General features: G+C 37.9%; 1 protein-coding gene across 9 annotated transcripts in view; it reads right to left on the reverse strand.

The window, feature by feature from the left end:
• CDKAL1 (CDK5 regulatory subunit associated protein 1 like 1) overlaps positions 1-27496 on the reverse strand; it is a 787726-nt gene that overhangs the window by 532322 nt on the left and 227908 nt on the right. For all 9 annotated transcript variants that reach the window (XR_011563299.1, XR_011563300.1, XM_070777644.1 and 6 more), the window contains one exon: positions 9878-9998. Coding sequence is in view for 7 of the 9 variants with exons in the window: in XM_070777644.1 (XP_070633745.1) it covers positions 9878-9998 (121 nt within the window). In the remaining 2 variants the exon portion in view is untranslated. The remainder of the gene's footprint in view (positions 1-9877; positions 9999-27496) is intronic.

The following is a 27496-nucleotide window of genomic DNA, read 5'->3' on the forward strand; positions in this document are numbered from 1 at the left end:
CAAAGAAATCCCAGGGCTGACCTCCTTCAGAATAGACTGGTTGGATCTCCTGGCAGTCCAAGGGACTCTCAAGAGTCTTCTCCAACACCACAGTTCAAAAGCATCAATTCTTTGGCTCTCAGCCTTCTTCACAGTTCAACTCTCACATTCATACATGACCACAGGAAAAACCATAGCCTTGACTAGATGGACCTTTGTTGGCAAAGTAATGTCTCCGCTTTTGAATATGCTATCTAGGTTGGTCATAACTTTCCTTCCAAGGAGTAAGCGTCTTTTAATTGGAAGTGATCAAAGAGGAGATGGCAAGAGTGAACATCAACATCTTAGGAATCAGTGAACTAAAATGGAGTGGAATAGGAGATTTTAGTTCAGATGACCATTATATCTACTATTGTGGGCAAGAATCCCTTAGAAGAAATGGAGTAGCCCTCACAGTCAACAAGAGTCTAAATGCAGTACTTGAGTGCAATTTCAAAAATGACCGAATTATCTGTTTGTTTCCAAGGCAAACCATTCAATATCACATTAATCCAAGTCTATGCCCCAACCAAGTAATGCTGAAGAAGCTGAACCTGAATGGTTTTATGAAGATCTACAAGATCTTCTAGAACACACACCCAAAAAAGATGTCCTTTTCATTACAAGGGACTGGAATGCAAAAGTAGGAAGTCAAGAGATACTGAGAGTAACAGGCGAATTTGACCTTGTAGTACAAAATGAAGCAGGTCAAAGGGTAACAGAGTTTTGCCAAGAGAACGCACTGATCATAGTAAACACTCTCTTCCAACAACACAAGAGATGACAAGGACATCACTAGATGGTCAACACCGAAATCAGACTGATTATATTCTTTGCAGTCAAAGATGGAGAAGCTCTATACAGTCAGCAAAAACAAGACCGGGAGTTGACTGTGGCTCAGATCATGAACTCCTTATTGCCAAATTCAGACTTAAAGTGAAGAAAGTAGGGAAAACCACTAGACCATTCAGGTATGACCTAAATCAAATCGCATACAATTATACAGTGGAAGTGACAAAAAGATTCAAGGGATCAGAGCTGATAGAGAGCCTGACGAACAATGGACAGAGGTTTTTGATACTGTACAAGAGGTAGTGATCAAGACCATCTCCAAGAAAAAGAAATGCAAAAAGGCAAAATGGCTGTCTGGGGAGGCCTTACAAATAGCTGTGAAATGACGAAAAGCAAAAAGCAAAGGAGAAAAGGAAAGATATACCCATTTGAATGGAGAACTCCAAAGAATAGCAAGTAGAGATAAGAAAGCCTTCCTTAGTGATCAATGCAAAAAAATAAGAGGAAAACAACAGAATGGGAAAGACTAGAGATCTCTTCAAGAAAATTATAGATACCAAAGGAATATTTCATGCAAAGATGGGCACAATAAAGGACAGAAACGTTCTTTAGACGTTAGAAGGACCTAACAGAAGCAGAATATATTGAGAAGAGGTGGTAAGAATACACAAAAGAACTATACAAAAAAGATCTTCATGACCCAGATAACCACATGGTGTGATCACTAACCTAGAGCCAGACATTCTTGAGTGTGAAGTCAAGTGGGTCTTAGGAAGCTTCACTACGAACAAAGCTAGTGGAGGTGATGGAATTCCAGTTGAGTTGTTTCAAATCCTAAAAGATGATGCTGTGAAAGTGATGCACTCAATATTCCAGCATATTTGGAAAATTCAGCAATGGCCACAGGACTGGAAAAGGTCAGTTTCATTCCTATCCCAAAAAAAGGCAATGCCAAAGTATGTTCAAACTACCACACAATTGCACTCATCTCATAAGCTAGCAAAGTAATGCTCAAACTCTCCAAGCAAGGCTTCAACAGTACTTGAACCATGAACTTCAGATGTTCAAGATGGATTTAGAAAAGGCAGAAGAACCAGAGATCAAATTGCCAACATCCGCTGGATCATCGAAAAAGCAAGAGACTTCCAGAAAAACATCTGCTTCTGTTTTATTGACTACGCCAAAGCCTTTGACTGTGGATTACAACAGACTGTGGAAAATTCTTCAAGAGATGAGAATACCAGACCACCTGACCTGCATCCAGGAGTTAGAACTGGACATGGAACAACAGACTGGCTCCAAATAGGGAAAGGAATACATCAAGGCTGTTTATTGTCACCCTGCTTATTTAACTTATATGCAGAGTACATCAGGTGAAATGCCAGGCTGGATGAAGCACAAGCTGAAATCAAGACTGCGAGGAGAAATATCAATAGCCTCAGATATGCAGATGACACCATCCTTATGGCAGAAAGTGAGAACTAACGAACCTCTTGATGAAAATGAAAGAAAAGAGTGAAAAAGTTGGCTTAAAACTCAATATTCGGAAAACAAAGATCATGGTATCCCGTCCCATCACTTCATGGCAAATAGATGGGGAAACAATGGAAACAGTTTGACCCTTAAGGACACTATTCTGTCTTGGTCCCTCCTTTACACTCACGCTCGACACTGGGTAGAGGATTCTGGCTGCCTGAGGCTAATCATACTGTCTCATCTGACTCAAGTGACCCTTTCCTGCAAGGTCTGATTTAATCACCCAGAACAGGTAGAAGGTGCCAGTTTACTTAAACTCTGATTGCAGATTTTGCGCTGGGACTTGCTTTCATTATAACCTGACAGCTGGGTTGTAGAAAGCAAACTAATCCTCATTGGTAGCTACTACTGTCCATCAAAAAACCTCTAGAGTTACACATGACAAAATTGACTTACATTAATTTATAGTCAATCAGTGGTCTATATATAAAAAAAAGATTCTGACCCATAAATGTTAAGTAAATGAGTGACTATTAAGTCTGCTGAATGCTTTTTGGAACATGTTTTATCTTGAGATACAGTCTCCTAGAGAAAGGTGTCGGGACCTGAACGTCTCTGAGGATGGCACCAGGCTTAGGGAACTTTTCTCAGGAGAGCAGATTCAGAATAGGGACATAGTTAATACAATCAAGACATGTGAACAGAACAGTACAGTATAACTGAGCAAAAAAGAACATCTTATTTATCAACACTATGCTAAGATATTAACAAATTACAAAATATTAGAAAGATTCAGCCTAACAAAAGTGTGATACTGCATATATTCAACCCTCCAAGGATCTCTTTGGAACCTTAATTCAAGCTTTATAAGAACACTTACAATTAAATGCCTCCAAAAATTTTTTCTAAACAGAACATTATTTTCTGAAAGCTATAATTTAAAAGTAACATTAAAAAACAGCATTTGAGGTTTACATTTTCCACGTATGTACTGATAAGGGCAGTAGTCTTGTTTGATGACAAAGGTCAAGGAAAAGATGACCATTTCTCTGTGTGGCTGTCACATCTCATAGAAGGGCAGTGAGAGGATAACTGAGGGTCTCACATCTCTTACCTCCAGAGGTCTCAGGAGTCACTGCTGTGTACCCTCACCCCTAGACGAGGGTCATGCTGGAACCTATGAGCATTCATTCCCCAGAATATGGAACAGAATAAGCTCCCCACAGAGGAGGTGCTATTTACTCTGCATTTAGAGCCTCGTGTTTTATTTATTTATTTATTTTTAAATTTTATTTTATTTTTAAACTTTACATAATTGTATTAGTTTTGCCAAATATCAAAATGAATCAATCACAGGTATACATGTGCTCATGTTTTAGATTATTTCAGTCAGTATTGGTCACCTTTTGACTCCAGAAATGTTTATCTTTGTATATGTCATAATATCTAACACAATACCTGGTAATGTGGTAAGCAATAATCATTGTATTTTCAAATGCATTGTGATTATATCAAGTTAATAACTACTTCATGTTTTACCATTAGAACCAGAAAGATAACCAAATGTTACTAGTAATTCTGTGTCTCTAAAAATAACATCACTTATATGAGAGAAATTCGCACTTTTGCTCTTTCATTCATTCAGTCACCTACCTATCTAGCTCTGGAATAGGGACTTATAAATTCTGGACATTACAGAAAAAAGTTAAAACATCCAAATTAGTTTATTTTCCCAAAGCTCAAGTGTCATGGGGCGGGGAGGGGAAGTAACAGATACTTTCAAAATGAAAATGAATTGAAGTATGTAATTTCAAAAAAATTAGATTCCCCTTAAAAGTTCCCATATACCATCATTTTATGTCTGGCAGATGGCAAATAACAAGAAAGACAAGATAAATTTTAAAAGAGAAAGTATCAGTAAAGTATTACAGGGTCAGAGGGTATTTTCTAAGACGTGTTTAGCCTTGTGGAGGATTATCCCTTCAAATTGGTGATAATCTGATAGTAGTGTCTAAAAAATGACATACCTCATATCAGAACCTCTGAGCAGCATCCAACTCCTGGCTTCGGAAGAACAAAAATTGCCAAGGGACTGTCAAAAATGATGACTTTAATAGTGACAGAGAAGGCAAAATGAACCAGAGATTTTCTTTATGGCCCAATTTCTGATTTTTAACCTTTTGTCCCCAGCACTATGTTCTATCTCCACACTCCATTCTCACTACTAAACAATAAATAACCAAATAAAGCAATCACATAAATGGGGTCCCTGGACAAAACACTGAGCTTTTCAACCTCAGCATACTTCCTCCTTTTATGCACATGTTGACTCCCCATTATACTGACCAGAACACTTGATTGATACGCTTCTACATAAATATCCACAGATTTCCTACTCTCCTGTGTGTCAGAACCATGACCTCACTCCATGAATGTAATGAAAGGGAAAAAAAAATTAGAAACAAAAAAACACTCTGGATGCATCTTCAAATTTCATTAAATATATCCTCAGAAACAAGATTATTTCTGGCCAAATATTTAATTAGAATCTCAGATTGTATATGGCTTCCAGTTTACAGAAAATGCCAAGGGTAGAATATCAGCTGAACACTACCATCAAAGGCAGAAAAGAGGGGAAGAAGAAAAGTGATAAATCCTAGGTGGGGGTTGTTCTGATCAAGCACTGGCTGTATCTGAAGTCAGTGGCGTCAAAAAGAGACCATGGCATTAATGTATCAACCACAGCATAAAGGAATGTGACACAGAACCTCCACCCTCTATCCTGCCTGATGGCATGGAGGGACTGGACATCTTTCTCTAAATCAGTGAAAATCTTTAAGAAAAATGAAGTGATAAGTTCTACAATTAAACTTATGTCCTTAAATCCTATCTCTAAGGAATTATGAAAGCATCTTTCTCCCAGCACTTACCTATCTACCTATTTCACAACTGTCCCTGTTCAGTTTCTGTCAATATATTTCTAATCCTTACCTCTCTGCCTCTATAAACAAGCTCAGAAAAATCTTTCTGAAGACCATCTCTCTCACTTTATAGTTGAACTCCTCCAAACAGTAATCATCGTTTAGCAAAGCCTACTAATTTCTAACAAAATTTCTAATTTTCCCGCTCTTTCAAAGTGGTTCACCTATGCAATTAAGACACTTGCCCCTTGGAAGGAAAGCTGTGACAAACCTAGACAGCATATTAAAAAGCAAAGACCATACTCTGCTGACAAAGGTCCATTTAGTCAAGCTATGGTTTTTCCAGTAGTCATGTACAGATGTGAAAGTTGGACCATAAAGAAGGCTAAGCATTGAAGAACTGATGTCTTTGAACTGTGGTGATGGAGAAGACTCTTAAGAATTGCTTGGACAGCAAAGAGATCAAACCAATCAATCCTAAAGGAAATTCACCCTAAATATTCATTGAAAGGACTGATGCTGAAGCTCCAATATTTTATTCACCTGATGTGAAGAGCTAATTCATTGGAAAAGACCCTGATGCTGGGGAAGATTGAGGGCAGGAAGAGAAGGGGGCGACAGAGGATGAGATGGTTGGACTGCATCACCGACTGAATGGACATGAGTTTGAGCAGTCCAGGAGATAGTGAAGGACAGGGGAGCCTGGTGTGCTGCAGTTCATAGGTTTGCAAAGAGTTGGACAGGACTTAGCAACTGAAGAGCAACAACAATCCCAGTATTACTTCTCCTTAAGGAATCAGAAGTAATAGTTAGACATTACACATTCATAAAACCTTCACCTCTGACTAGTTCTACTTCATAAATAATTCCTCTCTCTTCTTTTATTTTCTGTACACAGGCACTGACCATTCACCTTCAATGACCTCAATTCTCACCCCCTCCAACTAAGGCTTCTTTTCAGCTTTGTACTTCTACCTCCAACCGCTCTTTGGAACTTCTAGCTCCATGGTAACAAATAAATCCACTGAAGAATGCCAAAGCCCATCTTCTTAACCATTTCACAGTTCTGCCACCCTAGCTTTTCATTCCCAAAACTACCACCTAGGCACTTGTTCCTTCCCGGCTGGGTTGCTATCAGAACCACAGGCAAGAAACATGGGTGGCCTACAGATACTGATGTGCTGTGTGTGTGTGTGTGTGTGTGTGTGTGTGTGTGGTGGTGGTGTGTGGGGGGGGTGTGTGTGTGTGTGCTGGGTTGATATCAGAACCACAGGCAAGAAACATGGGTGGCCTACAGATACTGATGTGCAGTGTGTGTGTGTGTGTGTGTGTGTGTAGCATTGCAAATGTTATTATAAGGCAAAGATTATTCTGTCCCCTCACTTGATATGACCCCTTGTTCCTATGAACCCACAAAAATACCTGATGGGAACAGTGGATAAGTCACAGTCTCGGCCACCTACTAGCTGCAGGACAATGTGAAGTCACCAAACTTCTCTGTAACCTAGTTTCCTCATCTACTAAAAAAAATCTCCTGGGCTCTTCTGAGGATTAAATACAGGAAAAAGTACGCATTTCACAGAATTGTGTCTGGCACATATTAAGCAACATACATTGTTGTTGCTATTGTTTAGTCATACTCCTTGCCCAATTTGGAACCAGTCTGATGTTCCATGTCCGGTTCGAACCGTTACTTCTTGACCCTCATACAGAAGACAGGTTTCTCAGGAGACAGGCAAGTTGGTCTGGTATCCCCATCTCTTTCAGAATTTTCCACAGTTTGTTGTGATTCACACAGTCAAAGGCTTTAGTGTAGTCAATGAAGCAGATGTTTTTCTGGAAATCCCTTGCTTTCTCTATGATCCAATGAATGTTGGCAATTCGATCTCTGGTTCCTCTGCCTTTTCTAAATCCAGCTTGTACATCTGGAAGTTCTTGGTTCATGTACTGCTAAAGTTTAGCTTAAAGGATTTTTGAGCATTGCCTTGCTAGCATGTGAAATGAGCACAATTGTATGGTAGTTTGAATATTCTTTAGCACTGATATATACATTAGCAATGATTAATTTTATTCTCACTTGTATTGAGTCATATCCCTATAGCTTTATCATCCTATTAGACAAACATGTGCCTATTTATGTCTACAAGGAGTCCTTACCCCATAAGGGACAGTCTAGAAATAAGAGTGACATTGGACAAGGGGCAGCTGACCTCAAAAGGTTCATCTCAAAAAAAAAAAAAGAACATTGTAAATTGGGACAAGGAACAGAGTGGACCAAATTTATACATGCAATACAGCAAACATGAGTAGGATGAATAATTGAACATAAAATTGGGACAGTATAGAAGGAAAAGATAAGTGTTATTTAAGAAATAAAGGTACTCATATTATACACAATATGATCAAATAAATAGTCATCTCAGCTCATCCACAATCTAGCATGATCTGAGAGTTTCAATTTGTTTCTTGGCTAAAGCAACTAATATACCCTTTTACATTTTAAGTTAGAACTGTAAAACTGTATGGCAAAACCAATACAATATTGTAAAGTAATTAGCCTCCAATTAAAATAAATAAATTTAAATTTTAAAAAGTTACTTTGATAATTTACCAATACATGGAATGAAATTTGTTACAAATGGAATCCTTTCCCTAACTGATAAATACAACATTTAAATGAAATTTGTATATCCATATTTAATTTGAAAGCCATAAAACTTTGAAAAGTGTAAGATTTTGATCGAGGTGATCATTTTCACTTGAAAGAAATAATTACCCATAGAACTCTTAAAATATTTAAATATAAACGAAAAAAAAAAGCTATGAGTTCTATCAGAGGTTTAAAAAAAAATCAAGGTAAAGGTGTTAAGAGTGATATCGTTGACAAATAGTCACAGAGATGCTTTCATCTGGGAACAAGTGATAAGGCTCCAACTGACTCCGGAGAACGATTAGCAGTCGGAGAAGTTTAGAAACTCTTACCTCAAGGAGTGACAGTATGAACTGAATCCTCTTAACAGTGGAAGAATGTTTGCTGATTTACTTACTAAGGGGCTTTCCTATACAGTAATATGAGAGATGTAAGAGGATGAGAACGTGAAAGGAAATATCCAGCAAGCTTGAAAAAGTCCACAGCCTCATTTTAAGAAACACTAAGTCCAAGAGAAGACAATGTTAAGTTATAATATAGGGGAAGAAATTTAACTTAATGCATTTACAATGGCTACCTAGGGGAAATTTTGAAAAACACATGGCCAAATAAATCAGAAATAATTTAAAAATACAACATTAATTCAACATTTATCGAGTACTCACTTTGTACTAGACACTGAAGTCAGAGGTAGTAACAGTGACAACTGAAATACTTTCTAAACTCACGATGCTCATGATGCAGTAGAAAATACAAATTATACCTTCTGAAAAGTGCCACAATCAAGGCAAACAGGCAATGCTGTAGGTGTAAAGGAAGGTATTCAGTCTGGGCATGAGGGAGGAACAAGCAGCCACCCAAAGACAGGTGCACACAACAGTGTCCGCAGGATTGCCCGAAGTGAGTGGAGAAGTCGTAAGACTTGCTTGGGGCTGGGGGGAAGGTTCTGAATCTTCCACACAGAGCCAGAGTTAGTCCTGGACAAGTTCACAAAGTCAGCTGAAAGGCCTCCAGGGCTTTTAGGGAAAAATCAACATTCCTTGGTCTTTGGTTGCAGTGGTGGGATGAACCAGAAGGTGATGAGACAAGAGCAAAGATGACCAGTGACAAGACAGTTGCCATAGTGTAGGGGTAAAGGATGGCACGGGCTGGGAAAGAGGCAGGAAGATGCTGAAGCAGGAAAGATAAGTTCACCTGTTCTCAATGGGAAAGAGCATGAAGAAAGCAAAGGGCAGGTAAAGAACAATTTTTTAAAAGAGGGAAGGAAGATAAAATTTTAAAGGAGCAGGAAGGCTTAAATCTGTGGGAAATGTGAGGCAGATGCATAAATGGAGGGACCCCTAGAGGTTTAAATTTAAGTTTATTATCAGCCTATGATAATGTAGATCAAAGTGGGAAATAAGTAACTTTATCAGATGCAGTCATAATTTAAACAAAAGGAAATAAAACCAAGTATGACTGGTTATTCCAGGAGTTAAGAGTCAGGCAGAACTCAGAGTGCTTGATATCCAGTCACAATGTGTATTTATTTGCAGTTTAAGGCTCATAAAAGTAACACTGAAAAACCTTCATTTCAGATAGTTAAGAATCAGAATATGGTTAGGATCTTGGGCAATGTTTACTATAAAACCCACTCAAAAAATAGTCAAAGATGATGGGTGTAGTAACCATTTTACAGAATGAAATACTCTTCTTAAAAAGATTTTATCCAAGGGCAGAGCTGAAAAATAAAATCCGTGTTTATAACCAAAAAGGAAAAGTTAGAATAATGTTAATTTTTTTATTTTTTATCTTTATAAAGACAAAAACGTTTGCTGCAAATATAAGCGTAACTGTGTACAGGGAACATTTTAGAGGGAATGATATTCTGGTATGATTCTTTAAAAAATTCATTTTTTATTTTTCTTTCCCATGGAAATGTTCAATTACTTTCCTATATCATATAGCCAGGAAAACAAACAAACAAACAAAAAACTAGAGTACACTGAATGTTTAATGAGTAAATGCAAGAGAAGCTTACCCAGTATTGATGGAAATGATTTCGATGAGTGGATTCTTCCTAATCTTTGGCAAATCCAGTCGTGCTCCCCCCAAACGTTTTCCATTATCCTTTTTCTGACCCAACAGTCTCACAGAGTGACCTTCAAATAAAGCACATAAATATATGTGAGCATGAGTCATACAACATCACTTTAATTTACTGCTTTCAACAAATCTGTTGATATTCGCATTTAACTTTTTCTTTTATAAAAAGAAGAAAACAGGCACCCTACGCCTGCGCGCTCCGCCAGCCCGGCCCCATCCCCCAGGTTTTTAGGGTGGTGGGGGGAGGGTGCGTCTCGGCGAGTCACGATGATGGCGGCCACCAGCCTGTGGTGAGCTAGCGGATTCTCTGCTGCTTTCGCAGAGCCCCTCGCGCTTCCGACGAACCCACTGGCTGGTAACCGGGCCAAAAAAAAAAATTAAAAAAAATAAAAAGAAGAAAACAAACAAAATGACCCAGAGAAGATATAATCATTGACCTTAAGTAATACTACCAAAGGGAAAGGCAGCTGTGGCCAAGTCCTCCAGTCATAAGCGCCTTGCTTAGAATATTTGCACATTTATACTGCACAGATGAGAGAAACAGGAATATCTTCAGAGTGTCATTCCACAGGTCTGAGTGGTCTCTAACACAGACATGTATAGACAGTAGGAAGGGTTCACTTGGGCACTGGTCCTGAAGGCCAAGTGCAAAAGCAGATCATCTGCTCAAGGTAAACTGTCAATCAAAGAAGTAAAAAATAAAAAGCTGAGATAAAATGACACATGAGGGTTGGATATTTAAGAAAAAAAAGTTTTTAAACAATTTTTCAAAACCATTACAAAAGAATCAGAACACTAAGACCCATTAAAATTCTGAATTAAGCTGTGGTACATATACACAATGGAGTATTACTCAGCCATTAAAAAGAATACATTTGAATCAGTTCTAATGAGATGGATGAAACTGGAGCCTATTATACAGAGTGAAGTAAGCCAGAAGGAAAAACAGCAATACAGTATACTAATGCATATATATGGAATTTAGAAAGATGGTAACAATAACCCGGTGTACGAGACAGCAAAAGAGACACTGATGTATAGAACAGTCTTATGGACTCTGTGGGAGAGGGAGAGGGTGGGAAGATTTGGGAGAATGACATTGAAACATGTAAAATATCATGTAAGAAACGAGTTGCCAGTCCAGGTTCGATGCACGATACTGGATGCTTGGGGCTAGTGCACTGGGACGACCCAGAGGGATGGTATGGGGAGGGAGGAGGGAGGAGGGTTCAGGATGGGGAACACATGTATACCTGTGGCGGATTCATTTTGATATTTGGCAAAACTAATACAATTATGTAAAGTTTAAAAATAAAATAAAATTAAAAAAAATAAAAATAAAAAAACTGTAGACTTACAGACAAGTTGGAAGAACTAAACAAAGAATTTCCATCTGCTTGATATTTCCTAATTATTATTTTCCGTATTTACTTTGCCATTTTATTTATATATATATACATATGATTTTTTTAATAATATCACTGAGGTACATCCTGTATAACTCACCCATTGTACATACACAATTCAACAATTTTAAATAAACTTATACAGCTGTACAGTCATCATGACCCATTTTTAGAACATTTAGAACATCACCTCCAAAATTCCCTCAAGCTTATTTATAGTCTATCCCTGCTCCCATACCAAAGATACATTTTGTTAACCTATCAACCAGCTGATGAACATTTGGACTGTTTCCAATTAACCTTTTATAATAATGCTTCTATGAATATCTGAATACAGATCTTCATGCATATATATGTGTTCATTTCTCTTGGATAGATATCCAGGAAAATTGTGGGTTATGCTGTAAATTTAAATTTTATAAGAAAAAACTGTTTTTGAAAGTACTACCATTTTACATCCCACCAGCAATGTATGAAGATTTGAGTTTCTCCACATCACCAAGACCTTATACTGTAACTTCTGAGAACAGCTATTCCAGTGAGCATGTAATGGTATATTACTGTGCTTTGAGTGACTATGCATTACATGATGATAATGATACTGAACACCTTTTCATGTGATTAGCCAACTGTAATGGTAAATTTTATACGTAAAGTTGACTGGGCCACAGGGTGCCCAGACATTTAGCCAAACACTATTTTGGGTGTGTCTGTGGGGGTGTTTCTGCATGAGACTGATATTTGAATTAGTAGACTTGAGTAAAGCAGATTGCTCAGCCTAACACTGGTAGGCCTAGTGCAATTAATCAAAGACTTGAATAGAACAAAAAGGCTGAGTAAGAGGGAACTCCTCCCATCTGACTACTGAGCTGAGTAAGCAGTCTTTGCCAGCCTTCAGACTCAGACTGAAATATTAGATCTTCTGGGGTCTCATGCCTTCCCAGTTGCCTACCAGAACTTACACTGTCAACTCTCCTGATTCTCTGGCCTTTGGGCTTGGACCAGAACTACACATCAGGTCTCTGGAGTCTTCATCTTGTTGACTACAGACATTGGGAATTCTCAGCCTCCATGATGGTGGGAACAAGTAACATAATAATACCTGCTTTTACACACACACACACACACCCTACTGGGCTCTCTTTCTCTGAGAGATGTCTACTCTAGTATTTTGCCAATATTTTAGTTGTAGTGTTTGTCTTATTATTGAATTATAAGAATTCTTTACATATTCTGGTTATATGACCTTTATGACATATATGATTTGTAAATATTTTCTCAGTCTGTGGCTTAGAGTTTCACTTTCATGATAGCATATTTTGAAAACTGAAGCTTTTTTAAATTTAATGAAGCTCAACTTACCTATATTTTATTTTATAGCTCATGCTTTGGGTGTCATATCTAAGAACTCTTTGACTAGACCAAAAGCCCAAAGATTTCTCCTACATTTTCTTCTGCAAGTTTTATCATTTTCATTCTAATAATTGGGTCTAGGGCCCACTGTGTTACTTTTTTTGTTTTAATAAAGGTCTAACTTTATTTTTGCACACAGATATTCAACTGTCCCAGCTTCATTTCTTTTCCTTCTTCCTCCTTTGTGCTATTGTCATCACATATATTAACATCAGTTCAGTTCAGTTGCTCAGTCATGTCTAACTCTTTGCAACCCCATGGACTGTAGCCTGCCAAGTTCCTCTGTCCATGGAATTCTCCAGGCAAGAATACTGGAGAGAGTGGCCAGTCATTCCCTTCTCTAAGGGATCTTCCCAACCCAGGGATCAAAGCTGGGTCCCTTGCATTGCAGGCAGATTCTTTACCATCTGAGGCACCAGGGAAGCCCTCAAATAGTTGTATAAACCCAAAAATATAATGCTAGAATTGTTGTTTTATACAATTGCATGTTTTTTAAAATGTTAAAAATACCATGTACAGAGTACAATATATTTACCCACATAATCACCACTTCTGCTGCTGCTAAATCGCTTCAGTCGCATCCGACTCTGTGCGACCCCATAGACAGCAGCTCACCAGGCTCCACCATCCCTAGGATTCTCCAGGCTCCACCATCCCTAGGATTCTCCAGGCAAGAACACTGGAGTGGGTTGCCATTTCCTTCTCCAACGAATGAAAGTAAAAAGTGAAATTGAAGTCACTCAATCATGTCTGACTCTTAGCAACCCCATGGACTGCAGCCCACCAGGCTCCTCCGTCCATGGGATTTTCCAGGCAAGAGTACTGGGGTGGGGTGCCACTGCCTTCTCCAAATCACCACTTCTAGCACTCTTCATTTCCTCCTGGGAATTTCCAATTTGGCACCACTTTCTGCCTGAAAAATTATCTTTAATATTTCTTATAAACCAAGAAAAATTGGTATTTGGAAATGTCTTTAGTTTGCTGTTATTTGTGAAGGATACTTTTGCTAAATATAGAAACCTTGGTTGACAGTTTTGTTCTCTGAGTACCGAATGCATCACTCCACTGTCTTTGACCTCTGTTGCTTCTGATGAGAAGTCAACCATTAATCTTTTTGTTCTCTCACACATAGTATTAATATGTAATTTGTCTTATGCAATAAAGATTTTCCCTCTCTTTCAATGATGACTATGATGTGCATAGGTGCAGATCTCTGGGATTTTTCCACATGGAACTCACTTAGCTTTTTGGATCCAAAAGTAACAGTTTTCATCAACTTCTGGAAGTTTTCATCCAGTACTGTTAAAAAATGTTGTTGTTGTTATTGCTTTTTTATTGGATTCTTTTGTGACTCCCATGATGATACATCTGTTGGTGTGTCAGATGTCCCACTGGTCTCTGAGGCCTTTCTCATTTTTCATCTGCTCTTCTACCTAAGCCTGGTCTTTCTCCTAGTCTATCCACAAATGTTCTTCTGCCATTTCAGATCTGCAGTTGAACCTCTCTAATGCATGTTTCACTTCAGGTACTGTACTTTTCAACTCCAGATTTTCCACTGGTTCTCATATAATTTCCATTATTTTGTAATTCTTTATTCAAGTCACTGTCATCATCCTTTTCTTAAGACTTTTAACATCACTTCACTTAGTTCTATCAAGTCTCTGTCTTCTAAATCCACCACTTCTGGCCAAAGACAATTGATACTTATTGCTTTGTCCCACCTTGATTATGGTTATACTTGGTTTTGTTTTCATTTCATTGAAGCATAGTTGATTTACAAAGTTGTGTTTAATGTCTGCTACATAGCAAAGTGGCTCACTTACATGTATATTTGGTTTCTTTATATCTATTATAATATTCTATTAAATATTAGAAATTTTAGGTAATATATTGCAGCAATTCTCAATTCAAATTTATCTCCTAAAGGTTGCTGCTGTCTTTGTTTAGTAATTCACTAAACAATGGACTAAATCTGTGAATTCTATGTCTCCACAATGAACGGCCATTGATCTCCCTTCTTGTTTTTTTTGGCTTTTATGCCCCCAGACATAACTTTCTAGCAATCAATTCTGTATCTGCATAGCAAAGCTAAGTGAAGGACTAGTCAACATATGCTCAAATGCCTTAAGCCAGTAAAAGTCCTAACTACGTGTTGTTGACTAATTTGTGTGTGAGCTGAGAGCATTCAATGTTAGGGCCATTTTCAAGTCTGCCCCACCTTTTACTTTCTCCTGGACTTTTTTGGGTCCTCTCCCATCTTCTCAGGGTGTGCATGCAAGCTCCAACAGACAGGTAAGTTTAAGTGGCTTGGGCCCACTCTGGTCCCTGCTGGGCACATGTACCCTCTAATCAACTTTCAGTCTGTGAAGAGTTATCAAGCATCCTCTCTCTGTCTCACTTCCCAGAAGTCTCTGCTAAAGCTGTGGCTAGTCTGTCTGTCTACTACTTCTGCCAAACAAGCTACAACTTCAGGTATATAGAGTCAGAGACACTCCATCCCCTACCTACCGACCCCCGCTCCCCAGCCTCCAACTTACTCACCCCTAGCCACTTGCCATTAAAGTCTAAACAGTTCTCCAAGTCAACTGAGGCTTCTTGGTGCAGCAGTGAAGCTGCTGGTCTTCACAGCCTGCTCTGCCCTAGGTGAACAACCTTGCCTATGGAGCTGGGGAAAGAAAATAACAGTACCACCTTAGACTCACACTGTTCTTACCGAAAGCACAAACACCTTAGACTCATACTGTTTTTACCCAAAGTTCAGTTGTTCCCACAAAGAAACACTTCTCAGTTTGCTGACTGCTATTGGTCAATTTCCACAGTGCCAGAATGGTTTGTTTTTGACCATTTGTCCAGTTTTATTGCTGCTTGTGGGGAGATTTGTTGACCTTCACATACAGTCATGCCACAAGCTAATCAAAGCCAAATTTTTTAAAGCAATTATTTAAAATAACTTCAAATACATAATTAGCACAGATATAAGATTCATATAAGCAATTATATGTATGTTTCATCATCCCTCAATTCAGAAAGATATATTGCTTAAACATCTCCTGTACAGACAGCTTTTCAGGACTAGAAGTAATAAAACCATTAGTCATAGCCTTTTTGTACTAATCACTTTAATAAGAAACATTAAGTACTTCATTTACTCTGAAAATTCTTGCTCTGATGGAGAAACAGCTCGACTCAGGCAAGCATTTGGCATACCAGATTTCACAGATTTCAGATAAGTTCAACTCTTCCATCACAAGTCCAGTTAATGAAGAGGTGAGCAAGATTGGCATGATAACATAATAGTTCTGAGAGATGCCAAAAGTTCAATAATGACTATGCAAAGGCATGCTATTTTCATACTAGCATAAGACAAATTTCATTATATCCTGCTGAGACTTCAGCAATATGAGCCCGTACTAATAACATTTGATAAATTATTCATCTCCACTATCTACATGCAAATAAAGGAACATATCTCTGCCGGATGATATAATGAGTTATTTTCCAATCCAATGATTCATTAAAGAGTGGCAGACCTAACAATAGTCTGGGTCTTTTTTTTTTTAATTGAAAAAATATACTACACTAAAAATAAAGTAGGAAATAATATAAAAGCCCTTCATTATATCTGGCCAAAGATGAAAGAAAGGAAATTCAATCACATAATGATTACTAAAAATAAAAATAAAAACAGGCTAGCAGTATAAAACTTTTATAACTGTTATATACCATCTCTTTTAAAAATCTTTTTGCAAACAGAATTGCTGCATCAAATTAACTCCTTATATCTACAGACCACAGAATAAAAACATATACTCTTAATACAAATCATTATCCATTATATGAGTATGTATCAGTATTACCCTCTAAAACAAATTGAAATTTGGCAAAATAAAGAATAAAACTGAAGAAGTCTTAAACAAGGTTTATCTGCAGGACAGAAAGATAGGAAAAAAGGACTCAGGAAAGGGAAACATGCTCAAGGAATAAAAATGTGGAAGGCAAAAAGGAAACTCTGAGAGCAAATTTATATTGGAAATGAACATGCTATACTTCTGAAGGGACTAAGCCACATGGTCCACCATTAGACACTCACACATGGCTTCTCTGTTCAATTCCTTCTGGATGGTCACTGATGCCTAGCACTGTAACGGAAAGAGAACGCTGTTCAATGAATACTGATTTATTTTGTGACTACTGTGAATTTCATCACCCTTTGTGGCTAAAGAGAAGGAGAGGAAGAAAAGAAAACAGGACAACAGAATTTGAAAGAAAAGCCAAGTGAAAATATTAATTTTTACATCCTTTCAATGGGCTTCCCTGATAGCTCAGGTGGTACAGAATCTGCCTGCAATGCAGGAGACTGCGGTTCAAATCCCAGGTTGGGAAGATCCCCTGGGGAAGGAATAGGCTACCCACTCCAGTATTGTTGGGCTTCTCTTGTGGCTTAGCTGGTAAAGAATCCACCTGCAATGCGGGAGACCTGGGTTCGATCCCTGGGTTGGAAAGATTCCCTGGAGAAAGGAACAGCTACCCACTCCAATATTCTGGCCTGAAGAATTCCATGGACTATATAGTCCATGGGGTCACAAAGGGTCAGACACAACTGAGCAACTTTCACTTTTTCAATCACACATAATAAGAGGAGGAAGTATTAATAGGAACAGTTGGAAACAATTATGCTCAGGGTAACCACGTCAACTGATAATAACATGAGACCACTGAGGAGACAGAAATAAAGATGTAAGTGATTAAAACAGAAATGTATGGTTTTAATGCAACGATGAAAAAAGAAGATTGCCTTATATGTAGAATGGGACACACTCAAATGTTCTATTTCCAGAGATCTTTTATCTTTCCAATTTTCAATGTAAATTCACATTTCATCTCCTTTAAATAATGGTCAAATATGTCTCAGTGGGCTTATTAACCATCTTTAATAAACATCTCTCTAAGTTGTTACAAGTGTCACATAAAATTTGCCCTGTTAAACCAAATTTAATTTTAAGCCTGAGGCTTTCAGCAGTTATTTATAAATCAGCTACAAAACCCTGATTCTGTGCTGGTTTTTACATTTGATCTAATTCAGTAAAGAATGTTACTAAACCATTTTATTAGCTAAAATTATTACACATTACAAAGTATGGAACCTAAAGCTAGTTTGCTTTACATAATTCACTATTTATGCATACTTGTGAATTCATAATACTGATAAACCTATATGAAAAGGGCATGTTTTGAACAATAATTGCTATACTTGTTGAATCAACATTCAATGTTGTTTTGGATTTTTTAGGAGCAAATAATCTTTTCCAAATCTCACAGGGCTAACTGCACACTGAACGTTATTAGAGCTGAGGAAAAACATCCCACCCATACATACTAGAAAACCCAATCTGTCGACATATCAGGAATCCAATTATAATCGTCATTTACAAGCAGAAACATACCAACCCCTGGAATATAAGTGTATATATAAATAGAAACACACACAGAGTGATAGAAATAGGACTACCTAAAAAAAAAATACATATTTATTAATGAAACTATGTTTCCATATAAAAATCTAACTTCCCCCTCTGATTCTTCAAACTAAAGTGAGTTGTACAAAAGCCTTAGAATATCATTACACATTACAGAAGCACTGGTAATCTGACAACTTGTGTTTCAATTGTTTATTTCTTTTCCCTTTAATTTCTTTTTCTTCTAACGGCTCTATTAACAGCCAGACTTTCCTTCAATATTTCATCCATTCCACCTAATTTTAAAGGTCATTCATTATTTCCTTAATATGTGACCACCCACCTCTACCACCACCAGAGAGGCCTCATGCCAATTTTTTTTCATCCCTTACTAACTGCTCTCACTTCACACAAATTCAGTCCTATTAATAGACATTCCAAAGACCTATCTGAACCCTAAGCTCTGGGTCAGCCCCCTGGAAAACTTCCTAATAAAGCAATCCAACACGATGCTGGGGACAGAGGGTAAGAGAAGACAGACAGATACTCAAGCAAAAATTTCTAAAAACGAGTAAATGCACTACAAACACAACTCTCACCTAAGTAAATACAGTCCCATCAATTTGAATACGGTTTAAGAATATTAGAAATCCAATGCTCAATTTACTCTGTTTTTCTACAAAATGCTTGGCATTTTTTCTTGGCATAGCCTCCAAAGGCTTTTTAACTACTTAATTACACAGAAAAACAAAACTTTGGCCAAGTTTGTCTCTACTCCAACCAATGTCATTCTTTAGATGTAGGCTCCTCCCAAGAAAGCCAACATTCTCCAATAGTCACACTTAGTAACTCTCTTGAAACGCTGTCATCTTAAAAGAAGAGAGCAAAGTAAAACAAAGAAGTTGGGTTAAGTGAGAGAAGCAGCTAATCTAAGCTGGAAAATTTTACCTGAAATTCCAGAATTGATGCAAAAACACAAGATCAGTACAATCTGAGTGCCAATTTTAACTACTAAGATTTCAGCAATTATGAAAATTTTTAATGTTAACTAGAACAATGACACTTAGAAAAAAGACAATAAGAGAAGAATAGTAAGAATCAATTGTCCAAAAAGACAGAATTCAAAGCGTGAATCAAAGTAAAAGTGAAGAAAGCCTACTAAAGTTCTGATGTTACCAGCATGCATTTTCAGAGTTTGGGGTTGGAGAGGAAGACAGGACAAGAATAGAATACAAAGCTTAACCCCCCTTAAAAGTTTGAGGGTTATTTCAGTATCAAAACTCTTGTTGCACAAAAATGTATTTATATTGTAATTATAATGATGTGAAATTAATGTATGATCTGGAACTATGGGGAGAAGGCAATGGCAACCCACTCCAGTACTCTTGCCTGGAAAATCCCATGGATGGAGGAGCCTGGTAGGCTGCAGTCCATGGGGTCACACAGAGTCGGACATGACTAAAGTGACTTAGCAGCAGCAGCAGCTGGAACTATGGAAGGTGTAAAGAGGAAAACATGTTGGAATGGAATGTTCTCAGGCAATTTTTTTCTTTTATTTTCACAGCGTTATTGGTGTAACTAATGGCAACTATTTTAAAGTCATCACACTGGACAAAGAATACTTATAATAAACAATCTGCATAAGCAAGGTATCTTCATTAATGGAGATACACTCTGGAGGCAAATTACAAAAAGCACTTAATTGTAAGTTTTAATTACCTCTTTTCCAAGTGGATATATGACAACTGATATTACGACAATGAGAGGAGACTTGTATGGTGCCAATGTATTTTTCACAATCTAAACCAAGTGTACATCAAAATAGTCAAATGTCCGAGCAGTCCCATGTCAGTAACTCCACCTTAGTACTGACTCTTAAAAACTCAGGTCATTGGCTACAGTAGGCTCTCCTGAATTCTAAAGTTAAGTAGCTCCAAGACTTTAACGTTTATAGCAGTAAAGCTACTCAACACTTCAGTTTCAGTAAGTAAAGCATCCACGGCAGCAAAGCAAAAACTTAATCATTGCTCATGCTCAAACCCATGTTCCCCAAATTACTGTACCAGTAATGGAAAGCAGAGATAACAGACCTAATAACAGATGGCATTCAAGGGTCCTTAAAAAAAAAAAAAGAGAGAATGATATTATACAAGAATTGAGAACCTGCAAGCCACATTCAACTTTCAAAAACTGAAGCTCCAACCCCCAAGTCCAATCACAAATGAACATGTCAAGTTCCTCCTGCTATTATTCAAATCATTATAAAATATGACAGAGGAGAGGTGGAAACAGTATAAAAGCAGCCTCAAAGGAAGGAAGGTAGGGAAAGGGGCATCTGGCACTTGCTTATTGGCTTTAAATTCACACTCATGGTCCTCAACCCCTTGTGATAGGCATTATCACTGCCTTTCTGCAGAAATGTGGACAGGGAAACATGTGTAGAAATATAAGGAAAACAAAGAGGAAGCACATTTTATATCACATCACAATACACTAATGCACACGCATAACTGGAACTGAAAGTTCCAAAATGCCACAGATGAGTAGAAAAATGAAGTATGTTTGAAATATTATATTCGTTATTTAGGTACAACATAAAGACTCCCCAAATACAAACACCCTGACCCCCAAAAAACTATTCTGTTCTGAGTCACCACAGTGACTTCTGCCCTAAAGGGATTTAAGGTCTTGAGGAAAACAACTTGTAAACAAATAACTGGAATGAAGTGCCAGAGGTGATCAACATCTTTAAGTACAGTGGTTCACCGTGAGAGTGGTCAGCTTTCCTTAAAAAAGGAAAAAGATCAGGAAAGGCTTCAAGGAGAAATGACATGGTAGTGTGGGAGGCCAAGCAAGACAGGCGCCAAGTTACATACATGACTCCTACATACATTTCCCAGCACATCTGGACACCATATTGCTAACACAGCAAGCACAGATCTTTGCTACAATTCCTGCTTGTTCATTTTCCACTTCTTAAAACCAACCTATCACTAAAATCAGAATTCACTGAAAAGACTTATTAAGACTTGGCATAAAGGAGCTCCACTGTGAAGAACCACACCTTCAAAAATTAAATGTGTCTAAACATAGTTTATGAGGTAGAAATTATGTGGGTTTGAGATGCATTCCTAGTTCTAATCAGAAGACTGGTCAAACATTATTTTTAAAGCTTAATTCAAACCTTGAGTGTTGAATATTGGAGGGAAAAGAAAAACAACCTTAATTCAAGAAATTACAATTAATACTGATTATGAAATATTAAAGGCTGAAAGCTATCCACATCAAAATCCTCTGGTTACAGCTTCAATACTTATCTGGCCTAAACACAAAACTAGAATTTAGAACATAGGCTATATCCTTAAAAAACACAGGAGGATTTCTTGACCTAATTATTTAAGAGTAAAAACTGTACAAACTGCATTTTACTTTAAAACCCTCAAAAATTACTCTTAAAAAAACACCCAAGAGAATGCTCTGTAGAATCTCTTAGCTTTTTTTTTTTTTTTGGTTAGATTAACTTTTTATTGGTTGCTTAAAGTTAATGAATATTAATATTCATAGGAATATTAGGAAATCACTCATTTCCTAAATTAAATACCTTTACAACAAGATTAAGACTAAAATATGCTTTTCAGAAATTTTTTAAAAGATATAGCAAATCTTTATTGAAGTGAAGTGAAAGTCGCTCAGTCATGTCCGACTCTGTGACCCTATGGACTATACGGTCCATGAAATTCTCCAGGCTGGAATACTGGAGTGGGTATTCCCTTCTCCAGGGGATCTTCCCAACCCGTGGATTGAATCCAGGTCTCCCACATTGCAGGTGGACTCTACCAGCTGAGCCACCAGCAAATCTTTATCAACTCCTTACAAAAAAGTTTTTTATGTTGGCACAAAATTAAATCGCATGCAAAACTGAGAAGGGGAGAGAAAAAGAAATCAAAGAGGGGAACAAGGAATGTAAAAGAACAAAATATGTGAGAGAATATGACAGGGAACTAGAAACAGGTGAGCCAGGACCTTAGTCAATAGTCAGGAGGGATGGGGATAATAAATAGGTCTCACTTTCTCACTTCCCTCCATTCAAGGTAAGCAGCTTAACAGAATTTGAGATTAGAGGACTAGGTTTCAAATTATGGTACATGGCAATGTACCATAATTACGGTATAATCAGCAATGCCAGGGTTCCTGTGGAGTACAAATGAATTAACGTATACGAAAGTGTAAGCTACAAAGAGCCAAAAAGAAGTTAATTACAGTTGCTACTGTAATTAATGCAATTGTAATCCTATCAAGACCTATAATGCAAATGACGTTTCTCAAAAGAAAGAAAGCAGGGAGATTTTTACAACTTTAAAGCACTGTAAGTTAAAGTCAGATTCCATTTATCTTTAAACCTCCGGAGGGCTAGGAAATAGGTCACAAATAATTGCATTGATAATGATAATCAGGTTTTCAAATAGTTTTTTTTTTTTTTAAATGTATAAATCAAAGTAGATTCAAGGTCATCCCTCTCAGATCACTCACTCGCATTCTGATGCAATTTCTTGGATATGAAGGAAGAGAAAGAGGCAGAAGTAGGGCACCAGGAACTGTACCTGACCCTGGGTAAGTCTAAGTGTAGGTGCCCGGACAGCCATGGCTATCTTCCCACCCCAGGACACCTGAGTGACAGGATCCTTAGCATCATACCAGTGACTCACAAGGCAATGAATCCAGGTGAGAGGCCATGTGGCAGAGTCTCCAGCCCCCCCTGGCTTCCCCAGGTTCAAATAAAAGACCCTACTACCTTGCCATTCTGGCGAAGGGTCCCCCTCCCAGCAAACACTCTACAGAATCACTGCTGCAAGTGAAATCCATGCCTTACATTAAATCCTCTCAAATTACTTCCCCCCGCCTCACCCCAGCAATCCCAGCCACCAAGATGCAAAATACCTGTCTGAAAGCCCCAAAATAAACACACCCCAGGGTAGAACTGAAAGTTGCTTTAGAGAAGCACGAAACTCTTAAGCAACATTGGGAATTCCATAGCCTGTCACCACCTAGGAGAGCGATACCAGGGAATGGAATAAGGGCAAAGGACTGAGGGACCTGTCTTTATTCAAGACCCTCTTCACTGGAGAATATGAAGACACAGAGAAGAAAAATGCACAGTGTGTCTGCCACAAATGCCTTCAGATTCATTTTGTAAGTAAGACAACATAGGGGAAAAAAAGGAAAATCTGGCATGTGGAGATTAGGCTGCAAGAAAAAGCTACTGACATTACAGTAACTTTTGCTAGAGATCACTGTCCAAAATGTCACCATTTCCTTCTAATGACAGGCTCGGAAGCTCAGTTTTATACTGCAGACTCCCAACACTCCTAAAATTTCCGAGTTGAAGGGACCTACCATATCCTACAATTTATGGGCCAGGAAATGGAGAACCAAGGAGCTTGTGTGGGTTGTTAAACATGACACTGTGAGCAGCAGAGCCAAGTATTTCAGCATAACCCTGCATAGTCTCAATCAATGATTCTCACCCATTACAGCACCAGACTTCAGGGCAGCTTAAAGAAATGGTGCACTTGAATTTCAGAGTTACAATAAAGATTTCATGTGTTGGAAGGCATCTTTCATGAAGACATTTCAATTACTATTTCTTTCTTACTCAATACAGCATATGCTTTGTTATAAAACAGTAGTACTGATTAAGTTTCTACTTAAAAATGCATCCATAGTTGATCTCCTAACTGGAGATTCTGCAAATGAATTTTTCCATCTTCAAACTAGTAAGCAAAATTGGTATTTATTCTTGCAGTCTCCGAAGTAATGGCTGCATGTATGCTGTATGCTTTGTAGAGGGTTATGAGATGAAGTTTTCAAAGAAAATATGTGCATCTTCAAACATTAGATACAGAACTTTAATATTAACTGAGCATTCTTTCTCAACATCAGTTGCTAGCAAGATTAGATTTTCTAAGGAAGGGCCAATGACATCACCTAATAGAAGAAAACCTACAACTTGTCTCATTAAGTAAATTCTTCTGTCAAAATGTTCAAGAAAAAGAGAGGATCAGATTTCAATTTCTTGTCCAGTAACAGAGGTGATGGAATTCCAGTTCAGCTATTTCAAATCCTGAAAGATGATGCTGTGAAAGTGCTGCACTCACTATGCCAGCAAATTTGGAAAACTCAGCAGAGGCCACAGGACTGGAAAAAGTCAGTTTTCATTCCAATCCCAAAGAAAGGCAATGCCAAAGAATGCTCAAACTACCGCACAATTGCACTCATCTCACACCCGAGTAAAGTAATGCTTAAAATTCTCCAAGCCGGGCTTCAGCATTACGTGAACCGTGAAATTCCTGACGTTCAAGCTGGTTTTAGAAAAGGCAGAGGAACCAGAGATCAAATTGCCAACATCCGCTGGATCATAGAAAAAGCAAGAGAGTTCCAGAAAAACATCTATTTCTGCTTTATTGACCATGCCAAAGCCTTTGACTGTGTGGATCACAATAAACTGTGGAAAATTCTTCAAGAGATGGGAATACCAGACCACCTGACCTGCCTTTTGAGAAATCTGTATGCAGGTCAGGAAGCAACAGTTAGAACTGGACATGGAACAACAGACTGGTTCCAAATAGGAAAAGGAGTACGTCAAGGCTGTATATTGTCACCCTGCTTATTTAACTTCTATGCAGAGTACATCATGAGAAACGTTGGACTGGAAGAAACACAAGCTGGAATCAAGATTGCCGGGAGAAATATCAATAACCTCAGATATGCAGATGACACCACCCTTAAGGCAGAAAGTGAAGAGGAACTCAAAAGCCTCTTGATGAAAGTGAAAGTGGAGAGTGAAAAAGTGGGCTTAAAGCTCAACATTCAGAAAACGAAGATCATGGCATCCGGTCCCATCACTTCATGGCAAATAGATGGGGAAACAGTGGAAACAGTGTCAGACTTTATTTTCCTGGGCTCCAAAATCACTGCAGATGGTGACTGCAGCCATGAAATTAAAAGACGTTTACTCCTTGGAAGGAAAGTTATGACCAACCTAGATAGCATATTCAAAAGCAGAGACATTAGTTTGCCAACAAAGGTTCATCTAGTCAAGGCTATGGTTTTTCCTGTGGTCATGTATGGATGTGAGAGTTGGACTGTGAAGAAGGCTGAGCGCCGAAGAATTGATGATTTTGAACTGTGGTGTTGGAGAAGACTCTTGAGAGTCCCTTGGACTGCAAGGAGATCCAACCAGTCCATTCTGAAGGAGATCAGCCCTGGGATTTCTTTGGAAGGAATGATGCTAAAGCTGAAACTCCAGTACTTTGGCCACCTCATGCGAAGAGTTGACTCATTGGAAAAGACTGTGATGCTGGGAGGGATTGGGGGCAGGAGAAGAAGGGGACGACAGAGGATGAGATGGCTGGATGGCATCACTGACTCGATGGACGTGAGTCTGAGTGAACTCCGGGAGTTGGTGATGGACAGGGAGGCCTGGCGTGCTGCGATTCATGGGGTCGCAGAGTCGAATACGACTGAGCGACTGAACTGAACTGAACATCTGAACCATCAAATTACTCTATGTTACCAGTTTTCTCACTTGTCTGTGATATATGATTTTACTGGCTATAAAATATTTTTAAGAAATTTTTCAAAGATGTCAAAATTTTATGTATTTTTTGCTCCTGGGATTTTAGATAGTGCACCTCTAACATGACCTAACATGGTTTTTCACTTTGTATTTCTATTTTTATAGAACTCAGCTATAAAGTACTAAAGAAGAATTACCAATACAATTTTCTATTTTATTGACAGTCATATTGGAATAGACAACACCACAATCAACCCACAATTTTACTCTCTATTTAAAAAATGTAATAAAGCTGCTAGGATTATTTTCCCTAAGTTTACACTCTCAACTATTCTTGCCACATTTTACTAAACAAAAATAGTAGAGTCTTTAAATGAAGACAAACTTTTCCAAATAGTAAGAAAGCTCATATACACATGCAGAGTATAAAGCAGTGTACCACATACTAATTCTCTAAAAAGATAGTTACAGTAAAAGAACTTAGGTACACTGACGTTTTATTAATTATATTAATTTTAAGGACTTCTATGAGAGCCTCATAATAGGATTAATTGATCTACTTGGCATTACTAAAGAAAGTAGTGAAGTGAAGTGAAGTCACGTAGTCTTGTCTGACTCTTTGCCACCCCATGGACTGTAGCCTACCAGGCTCCTCCATCCATGAAATTTTCCAGTTAAGAGTACTGGAGTGGGTTGCCATTTCTTTCTCCATAAAGTAGAGTAAACAGAAATTGGAACTACAGGACTCAGAAATATTTATATCTGAGAATACCAAATACTTGAAAAGAAAATTATTAATCTACAGACATGATTAATGTTATTGATGTTCAAACTTTATAAACTGTTTTGACATGAACAGCACTCATAAAAGTTTAGACTACAATAATGCATTTTTAGAGAACTCAACAATCTGCAATCTGCCAAGGCAGTATCAAACTTTGCAAAGAGTTAACATGTAAGCCCAATTTTCACAGCAGGCAAGTCCTTGTTAATATTTAAACATGGAAGGATGGAGGTGCTTTACCAGACAGATCACTGAGACCACAAACACATGGGCTGGGTCATGGGAAGCCTGAGAAGTTCAAACTTAAAGTAATTTCCTTGCCTTGCTTTGAACAATCAAATCCAGTGAACCATTATAAAAGTTATGTGAAAATTATGTTACAATCATCAACCTAACGAATTAATCAACAGTATGCACCCACCCCACTCCCACTCTGGAACAAAGAAATCGAAGTTAATGAAACACCCAAGTCTTCATATCAATAAATCCCATTATCAGTAAAGGTAGCTGCAAACCATAAGATCATGCATCTCTGAATAGAAAATATAAATGATGAACACACAAAAGGAGTGTAATTAAATTAACACAACCAAAACACATAAAACACTGAAGTTAGCACAGCAGAATTCACCTGGGAAACATATTATGCATTTGAGTTTTAAAAGCTTTAATGGCAGAAAAGTATTCGACCAACTTAAAGTTCTTTAACTACTTTTATTTTCAAAAATAAAATAAATGCAACTATTTCCCATGTTTAAAGAAGACTCTTGGGAGAGCATCACTTGGCTATTTTTGAAGCAGATAAATAATACTGGGACTACTTATTATTTCTGTGGCTAGAAACAGGATTGATAATTTATAAAGTTATAGATATCCAGACAAGACACAGTGGTTTCTTCTCACGAACTGTCCTATGCAG

Source organism: Bos indicus, chromosome 23 (assembly GCF_029378745.1).
Source record: "Bos indicus isolate NIAB-ARS_2022 breed Sahiwal x Tharparkar chromosome 23, NIAB-ARS_B.indTharparkar_mat_pri_1.0, whole genome shotgun sequence".
In the NCBI taxonomy this organism is placed as follows: Eukaryota; Metazoa; Chordata; class Mammalia; order Artiodactyla; family Bovidae; genus Bos; species Bos indicus.